This window comes from Pelecanus crispus, chromosome 2, assembly GCF_030463565.1.
Source record: "Pelecanus crispus isolate bPelCri1 chromosome 2, bPelCri1.pri, whole genome shotgun sequence".
Classification (NCBI taxonomy): Eukaryota; Metazoa; Chordata; class Aves; order Pelecaniformes; family Pelecanidae; genus Pelecanus; species Pelecanus crispus.
In genome coordinates this window covers 6,313,306-6,328,192 of record NC_134644.1, presented here as the reverse complement: position 1 = coordinate 6,328,192, position 14,887 = coordinate 6,313,306, and the positions used below count along the sequence as shown (strand labels likewise).

At 47.2% G+C, this 14,887-nt stretch overlaps 1 protein-coding gene across 2 annotated transcripts in view; it reads left to right on the top strand.

Moving 5' to 3' along the window:
• The first annotated feature begins 12,927 nt into the window (after positions 1 to 12,927).
• The window catches only part of XIRP1 (xin actin binding repeat containing 1), a 34,046-nt gene continuing 32,086 nt past the window's right edge, over positions 12,928 to 14,887 (top strand). Inside the window, exons 1-2 of one of the 2 annotated variants that reach the window (XM_075706159.1) lie at positions 12,928 to 12,979; positions 13,753 to 13,885. In XM_075706159.1, the coding sequence (XP_075562274.1) occupies positions 12,937 to 12,979; positions 13,753 to 13,885 (176 nt within the window). In that variant the 5' untranslated portion in view covers positions 12,928 to 12,936. Of the gene's footprint in view, positions 12,980 to 13,752; positions 13,886 to 14,887 lie in introns of those variants that run through there. The other variant, XM_075706158.1, reaches the window with a different exon arrangement.

The following is a 14,887-nucleotide window of genomic DNA, read 5'->3' as shown; positions in this document are numbered from 1 at the left end:
GAAGGAAGGTTCAGACAGGCTCTTCAGGGTCAAAGGGACAAGACCATTGGGAAGATCCTTCAACAGAGAGCATTAAGGCTATAAAGAGGGAGATGTTGCCACATTTCTCTGCTGATGGAAAAATAAATGCCATTTTGGAGTTTTAAATACCAATACCTGTGCCACCTCATGCACAAGAGCATGACCCATCTGAAAGGTTGCCCCGGCAGTGCTTGTCTAATTATAAAGTTCTTAACCTCATTGGTTTCTTCCACCTAGATGTTCTACCTTCTTTCAGAAAGGATCAGATGTTCAATGTCTGGGTTTAGTTTTTGCAGGACCCTTGTATGCACATTCAGGAGAACTAAGCATGTTTTTAAGTGTAACCCCCAAGTCTGAGAGGCCTCTGGGCTAATAAAAAGTCAGTCTGTAGTCCTGAAGACATGGCATGTATTGCATCCATATAGTGAAACCCAGAGCGGTGTGGCTACTTCCAAACCAGACTCAAGCATTGCTTGGGATCTCAATATCCCAGGTCAAAACAGTGCCAGGGTTCATGCTGATGATGAAAATGTGCTTGGTTGTGACCTGCTCGTCCTAAAAACGGGTCTTACCAGAACACAAGATGTCCTGCTCTGTCCCCCTACTACTTTGGCCTTGGCTCTGTGGCCAAAATCTCCCAAGGTGATGGTGCAGGGAGCAGGCCATTAGGCACCACGGCAGCAATCTTGGCTCAGACACCTTGGGTTTCCTTCCTGCCTGCAGTCTTCATCCCGATCAGAGGAGGCTCCAGGCCCAAGGACCAGGCTGGGACCAGAGGTTGCCAAGGTTGAGCTGGGGCTGAGGAAGGGGGCTGAGGCACAGAGGGGAGGAGACAGACACAACCTCATCCTGATTGCCCCAAATTTCTTTCTTCTGATGAAAATTTGGATTTGACCTGGGATGAGACAGCGGAGAAGAATGATCTGTTTAAGTCACTTGTAGCTGGCTGAAAAGGAGGCACACAATTTCAGAGCCTGGCAGTGCTGCTCACAAACCCCCTCACCAACTCCAGCCCCAAGAAGCTATGGAGGCTCTGGAAATCAGTGCCTTTCTGTGTCAGGCTCCATATTTGAGGACCTAAACAGAAGCACTCTGATTTTCAAAGGTGCCAAGCACCTTTAGTTTGTTTTTCCCCTAATGGCTTTTGTTGCTCCTTTAAAACTAGAACACTTCAAAAAATCTTTTAACATGTAACTAGTGTTTGGGGAGCATCCTGTTCTAGAACACAGCTTTACACACCAGAACACAGTCTGATTTTTCAGGAAAGACCTTTCCTCCCATATAGCAGTTTCTGCAAGACAGGCATCTTAAAATCATCTTGATTCAATAGTCTTTTTTTTTTTTTTTAATACCAAGCAGTAACCCATTCAATGTCACCCAGCACTCACAAAAAAAAAAAACCCACCACTATCTCTACATCCTAGAGACTGTGCAGCCCTAGAAAAACCTAAAGCCTTACTGTCATGATGAAAAATACCCCAGTGCTTTGATTTTCTCCTGAAGGTTGTATGAAGAGACGTTGCTGGCAGCATGCTCTGTGCCCTTTTCCAGGTCAGCCCTGCTCTTGCTATAAACTTTTTGCCTCTTTCTGCCAGCTCTGTAGCAGAAGCATTCCTGTCCAAACACACGGAGGAAAAAACTGCTTTCCCCATGTTGAAACAGAGGTGATGGGACAAAGATACACAGGAAAAGTTGGGCACTGGTTAATTAGGCTCTATTTATGAGTAGGTAATTAGGTGCAGCTGCAGTACTCCCTGCTCTCATAGCTGCAATGAGAGACAAAACATGTTCCCATTGCACGGATGTTCCTTAACTCTGTCCTCCTCTGGGGACAGCCTGTCTGAAAACAGCCTTACAGCATCCATTGAAGGGGGATGGAAGAAGGAAAGCAGACTCCACCGCAGGAGACTGAGTCCAGGTCCCAAGAGTGAGCTGACCTGGGAAGGGAATATCAAGGCTGCCTGTATACCATCACTGTTGTGCAGCTTGGACATCCAGGATATTGTTCAGACACCAGGTATGGAGCATTTGGATATAGGAGTGAAGAAAAAGTGCCTTTAACTGCCAGTGTCACGATGTTTCTGTGCACTGCAGGTCAGCCTGGAGGTCAGAGGTCCTGTGGTCTCCATCTCCAGAGCATGGCTAAGGTACAGCCAACAGCAGCTAACAACATTCTTGTGAAAAGAACACTAGGGAGGAAATTGCCTTTATTAAACAGACATGGACAGGGTGGTTTCCCAACCTCTGGCAGCTTTCTTACCTGCTCTGCCTGCTCCTTGGTGGCAGGGAGACCAGATATTTGATGTGCTCGCTGCACCCCCTCTGCCACTACACCCACTGGGGCAGTGAGTATGAATCTGTCCCCTCTCCCTTCACAGGCTCCCACCTCCTGCTTTTAAAGGAAACTTCCCCTGGATCCATCATTTCTGTTAATATTCAGAGAGGATCCCAGCAATGCCATTTTGACATGTCTGTGTTTCTTGCAGTGAATGATCAAAACCAATGACATGTCTCAGAGCCAAGGTCCTCTGAGATAGCCTCTGATAATCTATCAGATCCTGGAGTGGAGACACCCCCTATTTTGTATAAATAAATATGATTTTATTACTTTGTGGGAGGCTCTGGAAATCTTGCAAGGATGAAGCTCCCTTCAGCTAAGTGCCTTGCAAACACATATGGAAACAAGTTCCCTGCTTTAAAGACCTTCACCCAACCTTCTCCAGTTGACAGGGTGAAGAGGAGAGAAATGCCTGCAAATGAGGACATGCTCCCCAAAAGTAAGGTGGAAGCGCCCTCTTGTGTCCTCGGAGGAGGCCAAGTGGGTTTGTATTCGAAAATAGGTGGGTGCACAGTCCTCTTCAGACCTTTTTGCACAAGTCAGGAACATCATTGCTACCTAAAGGGCAGAAGATAGGGGAACAGGGAGTTCTCCCAGTTTGACACCGTGGTCATGGGAGAAGCTCCCTCTCTTGCTGTAAACACAGTGGGAAAGACCATGCAGAGGCAGCATGGAAACTGGTGTTACCATGCTGTAAGGAAACCCAGCAGAGAGCCCACCATGCTTCCCTGATGTGTCCTCAGGCAGAGAGTTGTGGGGAGGAAAGTGCCAGATGGAGGACAGCAGTGAGGGGATTTGGAAAAATAAACTGCACAGGAAGTTAAAATGAACTGGAAGGTTTAAAAAAAAAAAAATGCATATTTTTGCCCTCTAGATCCTTTCCAGAATGGGTTGTGGTTGAGAGACTGGCTTAGTGCATCTTCCAAGAGAGCTTTTACTCCCTGAACAAGCCAAGGTGCTTTGGTGCTTCCCGCTCCCCAGACATTTTCCCTCTGCTTGGCATGGTGCTCCTCCAAGGATGAGGACAGCAGGGAAGTGCATGGCACCAACGGCACCCGTCCATGGAAGAGAGAGCCCAACCAAGGTGCCTTGTCCCTGGACACACACACCTTTGCAAGTGGGACCCTTGAGCCTCAACAGAAAAAATATCTCTCAGGCTCTGTCCCCTTTGCTCACCCAGATGTGGGTGAGATGCACCAGAGAGAGCAGGTGGTAGATGCAGGTCTGCATGCATCAGCAGCGGGCAGATCTGGGCAGATGATTCAGGACAACCCCCACAGAAAAAAGATCTACTTGGAATACAACTATTTGGAAACAATAATTCAAGAGCCACTCAAACCCACCATCCTCAATGGACTGCCTTCTTTGGGTGGACAAACTCCCCCAATGCACTTTGGGCATACCCTTGGCCATTTCACAATAGACCCTCTGAAGTCAGGGGAGCAGTGAACCTCAGTCCTTTGGGGTACAGGGATTACAACAACCCATATGGAGGAAAAATACTGATTATGGAAAACACAGGCAAACTGCTTGACAAATGCCATATTCAGAGTATTTACCTTTGAAGACGTGAAGGTGAGACAGAGAACAGGGTTGTAAACAAAGAAATGAAGCTCAGAAATGCAAAGAGGTCACAAGCAAGGAGAGGGGAGAACACAGCAGGGCTTTGAGCCTCTGCAGCTGAGGGTTTATTCACACAGCACCTGTCCACAGGTAATCCTGAGTTTGCTGTACAGACAGCAAAAGTACCTGGCTGAGCAGACAGCAGCATGGCCAAACCTGCCTCCCCCACCACCACCACGTCTGATCTGTGCTTGCTGACTCCTCTCCAGCAAAAGCCTACTGTTCCCATGGGGTTTTGTCTTGTCAGAGGCACGTTAAGATCCTGAGGGCGCTTGCTGTAGCACGCCTGCCGACACACTCCCAAATGTCCCCACGTTGCTGTAGACAGACGCCCTCTCTTCTGGTGGGGACGTCCCCAGGGCTCCACACGTTTGACAGCTGCCTGGGAGCGTATTCGGAGCCACAGACACCCGGTGCTGCGGGATGCTCACAGGCAGACTCTGAATCTTTTAATACACCAATTCTCATGGCTGGAGATCACTTTCTGTATTTTGAGTAAGTGGTGGCACCATGGGCTGGGAGGTTTCAGGCCTCACAAATCATTCTTTACAGGAAAAGAAGGGCTGGAAGAGATCTCTTGTTTTCCAGGGACTACCTTTCCTGCCTTTCAAAGACAAACAGAAGCACACCACCGTTAATAATAACAATAATAATATTGAATAAATCTCACTTGGATCCCACTTTGCTTTTCTTCCTTATTTGCATCTTTCTAAAGGATCAGGCAGATACGAAGCTAGATCTATTTCTTAGCAGTTGCATCAAGCTGGCAATGTGAAAACCTTCAAGATAAATACATAGGGCTCAGGAATACAGCTCCTCAGTGAGGACTTGCAAGCACTAAAGTGTAATAAAACTGATACCCAGCCAGTTCATTTCTAACCCACAAGCCCTTGCAGCCCGCTGCAAAAAAACCAGCACATATCTGCACCTTTGAACATACAGTTCATTCTGGTATCTGATCTTGAAGGTCAAACCAGACCTGGTGGAAAAAAAGCTGGTTTTAAGGCTAGCAAGAGCAGTTTGGAGTCCTGACACATGCAAGACTGATGCAATTCTGCCTCATTCCCAATCCCCTGGCCCAAAACCCTTTCCCTGCTCCTAACCACACACCAGGAGGGAGCTCAGCCCAGGGACCGAGAGGAGGCGATGACAGCTGCCAAGCACCCCAGCCAGCTGGAAAGAGGCTGAAGATGGAGCAGGGCTGTCTGGGCTGGGCCCTGGGGAGATGCCCCACCACCCCCCGGCACCGCTGGGTCCTTATGCAGCCGTTATGCTCCAGATACGCTCAGGGCCAGACCCCCAGCTGAAAGCGCTGGAGCGACATGCATTTTCCTCCACCGAGAATCGGAGACGAGTGGAGCCAGGCTTGCCGCTTGCGTACAGCGTGGGTTATCGGCAGAGGTGCATTGGTGCAGGACTTGAGCTGCTTCTTGGCCCCTCGCCCACACTGCTGAGCCTGAAGCAGGGAGCATCTCCCCCTCACCTACATTTGCACTTGCTCACGTTCCCAAGACAAATCTTAACAGATTTCCTACACATCTGCTGCAAGGCTCGTGGCGGGGCTGGCAGGCAGCAGCGCCGCTCAGCCAGCTCCCCCTGAGCTGCTCTGCAGTGGTCCCTTTCCCCCGAGTCAACACTTTCAGGTACAAGAGTTCACAGTGCCAAGAGCCTTTAGTGCAGGTATGGAGAAAAAAGACGCCCTAATGATCACCAGATTTTTGCACATCTTCCAAAGAACCCAAAAGCACACTGTAAACTGTGTGCAAGGGTGCATTTGGCAGGGAGGAGAGGGCAGAGATGCTGAGGGTCTGCTGTTGCCTATCCCCTTCCTTTAGCATCAATCATGGCAGTGTGTATTCTCCAGTTCATAAAAAAAAAAGGGGGGGGGGGGGCGGGGAAGAGGTGGGAAGCAGAAGCTTTTGCCTCATATTATGGCTGCACCAAGCTCTCATGTATGCCCACAGAGTACAACAGCACAGAGTATGCACACTGTGTATTTGCAGACACACACACACAGAGCCCCACGGTGTCTTAGAGACAGCCAGGAAATATTTCCTTCTCACAAGAAATGTATTTTTGCTGGTTTTAATTTTCAGAGCTTCCCAGGGGGGAAAAAAAAAGATACTTTTCAATGAGAAACTGAAGCCTGAACAATCTGTGGTTTCGCATTTTGCTGGGAAGGGTGGAAGAAACATCCACCTCCGAACATTTTCATAAAACCATCTCAGGCAACCACCCCCTTTCATAGCAAAAATCTTGTAAACAAAAAACACAATCAGCCTGAAGGGACACGGCAATCCCGCATGGTCAGAATAAGATGGTTTATACACTAAGGATTGAAAAGACAAAGTCTTTCCCTTGAGAAAAAGCAGTGCATGGGACAAGCAGAGTGCTCAGGGTGAGGAGAGTCACACAGCTTTTAGTTGCATGGCCTTATTCATATTCAAAAATTAGTAGCTCTAGTTCTCCCTTTTCTTTCTTTCTTTCCTTCTTTTTCTTCCTTCCTTCTTTCCTTCCTTTCTTCCTTCCTTCTTTCCACCCCAGCGTTCGTTTTTCACTGCCACATAAATGGGCAGTTTCTCTTCTGCAATAAATAAGTGACATGAAGAGTTAGGGGATGTGGCTTGTACCCATAAAAAGGCATGGGAGAAATCAGGAGGATTTTGGGGATGGTGATTTGCCTTCAAGAGCAGCTCAGGAAAGCCTGGGATGTTGCTCCACAGGCATGGCTGCAGCAGTGTATCCTGCTTTGCAGGGGAAAACCCATGTATCCCTCCCCCACGTCAGCATGGGAGCCTCACGGTGTGGCCAGTCACATCACTGGGTCCAGGAGGGGCAAATCCTGGGAGCTCAGGATTCCCACAGATGGAGACAGCCATGGGAATGTGCACAGAATCCACCTTGGAACAGGGCAAGCCAGGTTTCAAGCAGCAGCATTCTGGGGAGATGAGTCGTGTCCTAAAGCAGGGAGCTCACACCCCTGTGGTTAAGATGCACCACAAAAGGCTGTGAGCACTGAGAGGAGCCCATTGAGGTGCAGCACCTGGTAATGGTGGAGATGACTTCAGGATGTTTCATGCAGAGGGGCATGCTGTGGTGTGTCATGGGGAGGCCATCACTGGATATTGCTTGAGGACCGCTCTGCTCCTTGGGGAGATGGTGGATTGTGTTTGAGTGCAACCCCAGAGAACACAGCCCTGCTGCTACCCCTCAGCTTGGTCCCCTGTGTGTCACAAGACAGTCAACTCCAGGCAGCAGTTCAGGGTGTTTTCTACTCAAAAACCCCATCAGGTCCTACAGGCCATGCCAGTGCTATTCTCAAAATCAGACCCTAAAACTCTAAATGAAGGCCATCAGAAGTCTTCTCTCCTTTCGAGTATGTTGGGCCCAGTGTTTCATTTTCTTACAGGCCAGAGTGAACTTCACGTTCACACACCCTGTGGTGGTGGGTGAGTTTACCTATGGCAACTCTGATGTCCTCAGGGCCACACCTTAACTCCACTGATGTCCAAGATTTGCTGCTTTTCATGCCAAGGTCTCTGAGAAAGCTGAGGCCAAGCAGGAGCTGGAGTTGGTCTTGGATGTCCCCACACTCTGAACCCTACAACCTTGGCCATCTCTGCATCTCAACCTCTACCTGAAATTGAGACTGTGGAGTCTGAAAAACTTCAATTTTTTGATCTTTTTCTTTCCTTAAGGAACTCAGAAGCCATCCTACTACTTGAAGTGGAAATTATTGAAAATCCTGCCACGGTATTTCCAGCCATCACAAAACCCAGCCACTACAGAGGTCTCCCAAGAAAAGCCAGTCTCCCAAGTTTTTCACTCCGAAAGAAAAAATTGGAAAAAAGACTTGGCAATCTACAGCAGGGACCATTCAAAGTGTGCATCCACAGAGGCTCTTGCAGCAGTTTTCCCGTGCCTGCCCCTGCAGTCCACGCATTCATGTTTCAGCAAGCTGGGGCAAAAACAGAGCCCCACGGTCCCAGGGGGCATGGGCAGCCCGGGGTGAGCACACACGTGAGCTCCCTCGCCAGCACGTGCTGATGCCGTGGAAGCTCATTAAAAAGGACTGAGTGATGCGCCAGCCGTAAACGCAAAGACAGGTCTTTTCAAATAAGTCACATTAGTTCCACATGTGCATTTGATAGATAATTTTTTGGTTACTTAACATGAAACCAATAATTATGGAAATGTCTGCAAGGATCCAGATACTCTCTGCAAGAAAAAGATGGAGAGCGGAGAGAAAGCAATACCAGAGACTTTGCAGGGATTTTTCCTCCCCTAATGCACCCATCCTTAGTAACCTGCTAGTGCAGAGCCCTACCCAGCAGAGCAAATTGGCTCTGCCAGCATCAGCTCCCTGGAGCTGCACAGTGCCTTCAGCTACAGGATCAGATACTCTCTATGCAGCCACATGCACAGCCCTAATGCCACAGGGGCAAACAGCTCCCCTTACCCCCCAAAAATGGGGAGAACATGCTGGGCAGAGTGCAAAATCTGGCTCTTCTCTACTGCTTGTAGCCCGTTTGCTGTAAATTCCCTGACAGGAGATCAAATCTGGAGGAGACACACATCACAACCAGTGTTTTTCAAAAATTCTTTTATGTATCAATCTGTTTATAACAAATAGCAGATCTCTATTCACACCCAAATTGATTTATTCCCTCTCGTGCTTGCTCACACCCTGCACCATCCCACCATCCCCACACACAGCCATCTGACGAGCAGGGCACAAACGTGCGTGCAGCAAAGCAACACAGGCTGGGCATGGGGGGAAAAGAAAGAGGAGCACACATGTTTTTGGTGGGAATACAGCTATCAAAACAACATTATACAACTGCAAAAAAAGAAGAAAAAATAATAGAGGTGATTATGTAAACCGCTGTCCCTGTCTGGTCAGCACAAATCTCATGTGGGCTTAGATCTGTCCATTTGACACAGCTAGAAATAATTGTCTATGTTAACCATTAGTAGCTCTCAGATCAAAGTTCCCCGCTAGCTTCCTCTGTGTCCTGCCTGTACTCCCTCTGCCTCCTTCACATGGCTGCCTGCCTGCTGCCTACTACCCCAGCAAGGTGCGGGCAGCGTTGGCCACCCCTGCCCACGCCTGTGCCAGAGAGCTCAGCGTCTCGGCAGGGGATGAGACACCAAAGTGCAGCTTCCAGCCTGGATGCCCTGCTCTGCCCCAGCGGGCCAAACCAAGCACCCTCAGTGTCCCCACAGGGTGTCTGACCATAGCCAACAAAAACAAAAAGCAGAGCTTATTGTTCCTAGTGTGGTGGTCAGGAGATGTCCTGGGCAAGCAATAAAGCTTCGTAGTGCCTGAAATAAAACTCCAGCCCCTACCCTGGAGAAGGCCCGTGTTGCAATCACAGAACAAGGAAGGGTGGATGTCTATAACAGGTAGAGTTGTGACCCTACAGAGGAACGTGCCAGTGGCATCATTTTGATGCCCAGGATCGTGGAAGCATCTGGAGGACTTTCTAGCTCCCTTCTCATTTTCTGCAGGCAAATTCCCATTGCTTGAAGGAAAAGGTGTCACTTGGCTGTTTATCACAATGAGGAGAGAAAGTGCAGCCTGGCTTCTTAAAAATTCTCAGCTATCTTCTCTCCCTGGGTCAGACCCTATACGGGGTCCTTGGGATGGAGGCACACATAAGTAACATGGTTGCTTCCACCTTTCTGCAGGAAACAGAGGAGGTATTTGTGGCTGACTGCTCTTTCTAGCTTGGCACACTAGGCCACCACATTTTATTTAGGGTGAAGAACATCTGGAAAGGCCCTTCCAGGAGCACAGTCAGCGCTGAGCTGTTTTCTCCCCTTGGAGAACAGGAGCAGAGCAGCCAAAAGAAAAACTGTCCCCAAAACAAGGCAAGGGTTGCTTGGGCTAGTGACTGGAAGGAGCATTTGGGGGCCACAGAAGAACATGAACAGAAGGGTCCTCACAGCACCTCTTCACCCCATCTCCTCCACCTGGGGAAACTGCTGAAGCTCAGAAATCATGTCATATCAAAGCTCCTGGTTTCTACAAGAGACCTCTTCCAACTTCTCACAAGGCAAGAGGAAAACCCCAAGAGTCTTCAAGAGTAATGATTTGCCTTCCTTGGTTGTGGGAAGAAAAGGTGTTTTGTGGACTTGTACATACTGTCCCTCCATCCTCTAACTAGTCCCCTACTTCCATGACTTGGTACCTGGAGGCAAGTCAACCTGATTCAGGCACTTTTCTATGCAAACCAGTGGAGCTACTTACAGCAGCATGAAAATAAAGCAGCAAGAGGAGAAACAGGCAATAGGACTTGTGGGATTTTTTCCTGGAAAGCAGGGACTAAGTGGGGGCAAAAGGGGCAGCTCAGCAGTGCGCAGGTGTGTATAGCCCTAACTCAGACATTGCTCACTCTCTGGACTGGGCCCCACCTCTTCTTCTCAGCTCACAGAAACTGTTTGGCATGAACAATTCATTCCCATCTTCCCACTGGCGCTTGCCAACAGAGCAAACCCGGTGCACCGCTAATAGCAAAGACCAAAATCACTGTGAGCTGAGCAAGGCCCCCAGCAGAGACAGTAGCTGAAGAACCAGCCTAAAGGCACTGTGATGCTGGCAAAAACAGTTTCAAAACGCACTTTATCTAGTGAGTGCGCCTTAGAGATATGCAGAGAATTGTGTCCATGCAGCCCTTTTATGGAGAGAGGAACAGATAGCAGTAGTCCCCAAAATAATTCATGGGTCTTTTAGCAGCCTCCATTACTCACTATTGGATGAACTGCAATGTTCATTTCTTCATTCTGTCAGCCAAATCCTTCTCCTCTAAATTAAATAACTAACAACGAAGCATCCCAGCTTCAGAGCGTTATTTTGCCCATGCAGCTAAACTCCTTCTAGCCTCCATCAGACTTGTCTTTTGATAGCCCACCAGCTACTAAAGTCACTGGTATTTTCCCATTAAGGTGCAGGGCATCCTACATAATCCACCGAGAACTGAATCTTGTTCATTGGGAAGCATCCAACAGGTCAGGGAGACCCTGAGAGCACAGGAGAAGGGTGAAGGGTTCAAGTCTGGCACAAATCTGAGCATGTACGAAGCCGGGGCTGTGCTCTAGGCTGGTCCTTAGGCACTGCTGCAATGAACACACAACTGATAGCGAGAAGGGTCTACCATATGAAATCAGACTCACTGTACCCACAGGAGAGAGAATTAAAATCATTAATGTCTCTCAGTTGTTTTTAGGTGCTGGAATAAAAGCTTGGTAAGGAATTTTTGATTCAGTAAGAGTTGAATCGGCACATACGAAGAAGTGCAAGTTATTATTTTGTAAAGTAATGACAGGGACAGCCAGTTTGTTTATTGGGATCTCTGCTTTGCCCTAACTCACTAGCTCCTTGTGTCAAAGGTTTCTTGCTTAGCTTAGGCATTTCTGGGTAAATGATTTTCCAGCTTTTGATGTCAAATGCAGCCCTTCTTGTTCATTATAAACCAATGCACTGTTATCCGTGCTTATTTGTGTACTGGCTTTATTGCTTGGTCAACTTTCCAGCGTGCACAGAATAAATCCCCAGAAAGAACTTCATAGAAACCCAGTTATTATTAGGTGCAAAAGCAGCTCTGTTTGTGGCCATGATATTTTTTGAGAAGGCTAAGAGTTTACCTTTGCCAAACTCTGACTTTAATCAGACTTAGACATTGCCTAAATTGGATCCCCTTAGACAGTCCTGACCTTTCTCACCCTTAATAATGAAGTATTTAAATTTATTTATCTGGACCCTGCCTCCCACAAAGCCTGGCCCACCTTTCATTTTTGCTGGGAGAATCAGTGTATTCCCTAGAGCTGTTAGCACCCTGGGGAGATGTTCTCTCCTGCAGCTCATGCAAAACCTCCCCAGTGAAGCCACAGGCACAGGGGACCACAAGCTGAGCTGAAAAAACTCACTGGTTTGGAAGATGAATATATGACCTGTGCCAGAAACATCTGTTTAAAAATCCCCATGCAGAGGAGAGAATTTCTGCCACACCTGGGACAAGGTGGGGAGACGGATTCCAGCAGATTTCCACCTAAATCAGATTCTAGCTTTGGGTCTAAATGGCTATTGGTGCCCCAGCTGGGATCTGAATTTACCCGGTGTTTTTATGGGGAAGAATGAGACCTCAATAATTGGTGACAGGCTGACAGGAGCAGGGAGAAGGCTTCATCTCTTCTGCTTTTCAGTGCCAGCTCTCCAACTCACACCATCCCCATTCCCACATCAGCTTTTAATATTTAATTGCAGCTTTGCCAAGGGACTTTGCCTCCTGTCTTGTAAAGAAGGGGGAGAGGAAGGAGTCAGAAGTGTGGTACTGAAGAGCCCCGAGGAGACTATCAAATGGCAGCTCTCGGGTGGAGAGAAGCGCTCTAGCATGTAAGTGATTTTACACAAAACCCCTCCCAGATCACAGAAGATGGGATGAATTAATATCAGAAAAATCCTGTAAACCCTTAGCAACTGAGGGATGCTGTGCTGATTGTGGGAACTGTTCAGGGTGGGCTGAGAAGAGTATTTCCATCAACTGCCTGTACTGTATTTAAGGAAAAGGGAGGATATAAATGGAAAATTGGGGAACACTTCCCTTCTAACAGGCTCATTTGCCACAGAGTAAATCCCTTGAGGGCTCTTCACCTGGAATTGTTTAATCTTAGATACCACTGCAAAAAAGGGAAACAATCCCTGGACTGTGGGAGCCTGTGATCTAATAAATCTGTCTCTTCTCTAACATCATGGGAAATAACCTGGAAAACAAAAAAAAAAAAGGAAATTTCTAAAGAAACTAGCAAGAAATATATCTCCCTCCCTCTGGCCTTGATTTCTGATGTCTTAAAGGCATGAGAGGGGAGGAAGAAATTCATAAACTGCTGAATGACATCCCTACCTCCCAGAAAATCTGCCCCTCTTGAGTGCACCTGGAAGTGGACACCCAAACATGGGTGGACAATGGATCTGGGCACCACCCAACTCCCAGGCCAGTGCAATAGAAATCGCTTATGAAACATATTTTGCAAGCAACATGGCTTTTCAAACAAGTATTTTCAAAATCTAAATATAAGTATCTAATAATCCCATAGTTCAAATGTTTGTGTCAGTAATTAAAGAGCAATTACATATAACTTGTAGGTCCCTAGAGCTCTTTCTAAATTCAGAAAATGAACCCCAGATGACCTAATGTACTTCCAAGTGTCAGATCAGTCATTGCAAACCCAGTGCCTGAGACTTCCACTGCACATTTCTGAAGCCTGGAGAACAAGAGCATTTTTGGCAGAAGAGGCCAAGAGGAGCTTAATTCTCCAGTTACTGCCTGAATTCAGAGCTGGTTCAGGTCTATACAACATTGGAAATATGAAAAAATTTTAACCAATGATGCATATATAAAATTTCCATCACATAATTTTTAAATTATTTAAAGCTAATTCTTCTTCAGGTTCTTTCTCTCTCCCTGTCACAGAGATGAACTGGGTGATCTAAGAGAATAAGAAAAGTGATAGGCAGAGGTGGAAAAGACCCATTCCATGCATTAGGAGTAGTTCAATTTAAATTGTGTCTTCTTTAACTCTATTTTATTTTCTCAAAAGTGAATTTATGTGATGAGGTTTGCAGATGGATCAGCATTTGTTCCACAGCCCTTTACTGATGCGCCAGTCCCGTGAGTGGACATGGATGCACTTATTGTTGGCCTGTTTTCCCTGGATCTTCACATCCAGCACCGTAACCTTTGCTCTCTTGCTCCGATGCCAGCAGACAGAGAACATGGAAAAAGCTGACAAACTGAGGCCAGCTCAGTCCTTTCCTTCTCTGTGCCATTCTCCAAGGAGCAGTCCAGATCACAGAGCAGTTCCTCTGAGAAAATCTGTGTCCGTCTCTGAACTGGTTGCCAGGTGGGTGGTTAATCTATAGTTCACCTTAGATCTCAGGGGTTCCAGGGTGGACTCTCCCTCTCCCACGTCCATAATAAACAAAATCTCACTCAGATAAGGTCTTTCCCAAACACAGCATCCCAGCATGCCAGGTATCAAACTAGAGGCAAGTACTTTTCTGCCATAAGTGTTCTTAGCCATTATATATTACCGATGCATTATTTACTCTTGGAAGAGAAGCCCTGATTTAAAAGCCAGATCCACTCAACAGACTTCCCCAAATACAACGACACACAGGAATTTGCCCTTGACCCTAATGACTGGAGCATTCCCAGGTGGATAATTAAAGCTTTTAATCTTGATAGTCTCTAAGGTGCCATGAGGGAAACGAGCAAATGCTCGAGAGATGAGCTGATGAGGAGACAAGAGGGGTATGGGCATCTCATCCCCTCCCAGTTTCTCTCAACTGTTTCTAACCAAAGTGCTCCAGGGAGAGTCGCATTTCAATCCAAGCCCTTTAAGGGCTAATTTCTTTTCTGGTTACAACCCATAACTGAGATCAGACCACAGCGTTGCCAAGAGTGAGACAAATAAGATTAGCAACAGAACCCGAAGTACATCTCCCTCAACATAACAGTGACAGAGCAGCTGTCAAGACTGTCTCTTGAACTTCCCCTTGGGACAGTTTAGTTCCAAATATCCCAAACTTAGTCAGTTTGCATTGTAAATAGTCATCTATCCGACAGGGTCTTTGGACAAAGCTGAAAGTGCACTCCCCACAGCAAGGAAGAGAAGGGAAGTGGTTCCTTTTGCAAAGGTCTCACTCATCACTAGTGTTATGTTAGGTCAGGTGGTGACTTGACAAATCCCTTTATATTAGATTAAAGCTGAATAAATAAACAATATGTTGACTTTCTGGAAAGCCTGAGTTCAGCTGCAAGCCACATATCAGCAAAGTGCAATAATACTCCATTTTCACCCAATATAACCCCCCAGCACATCATCCACCAACGGGGAGACAGG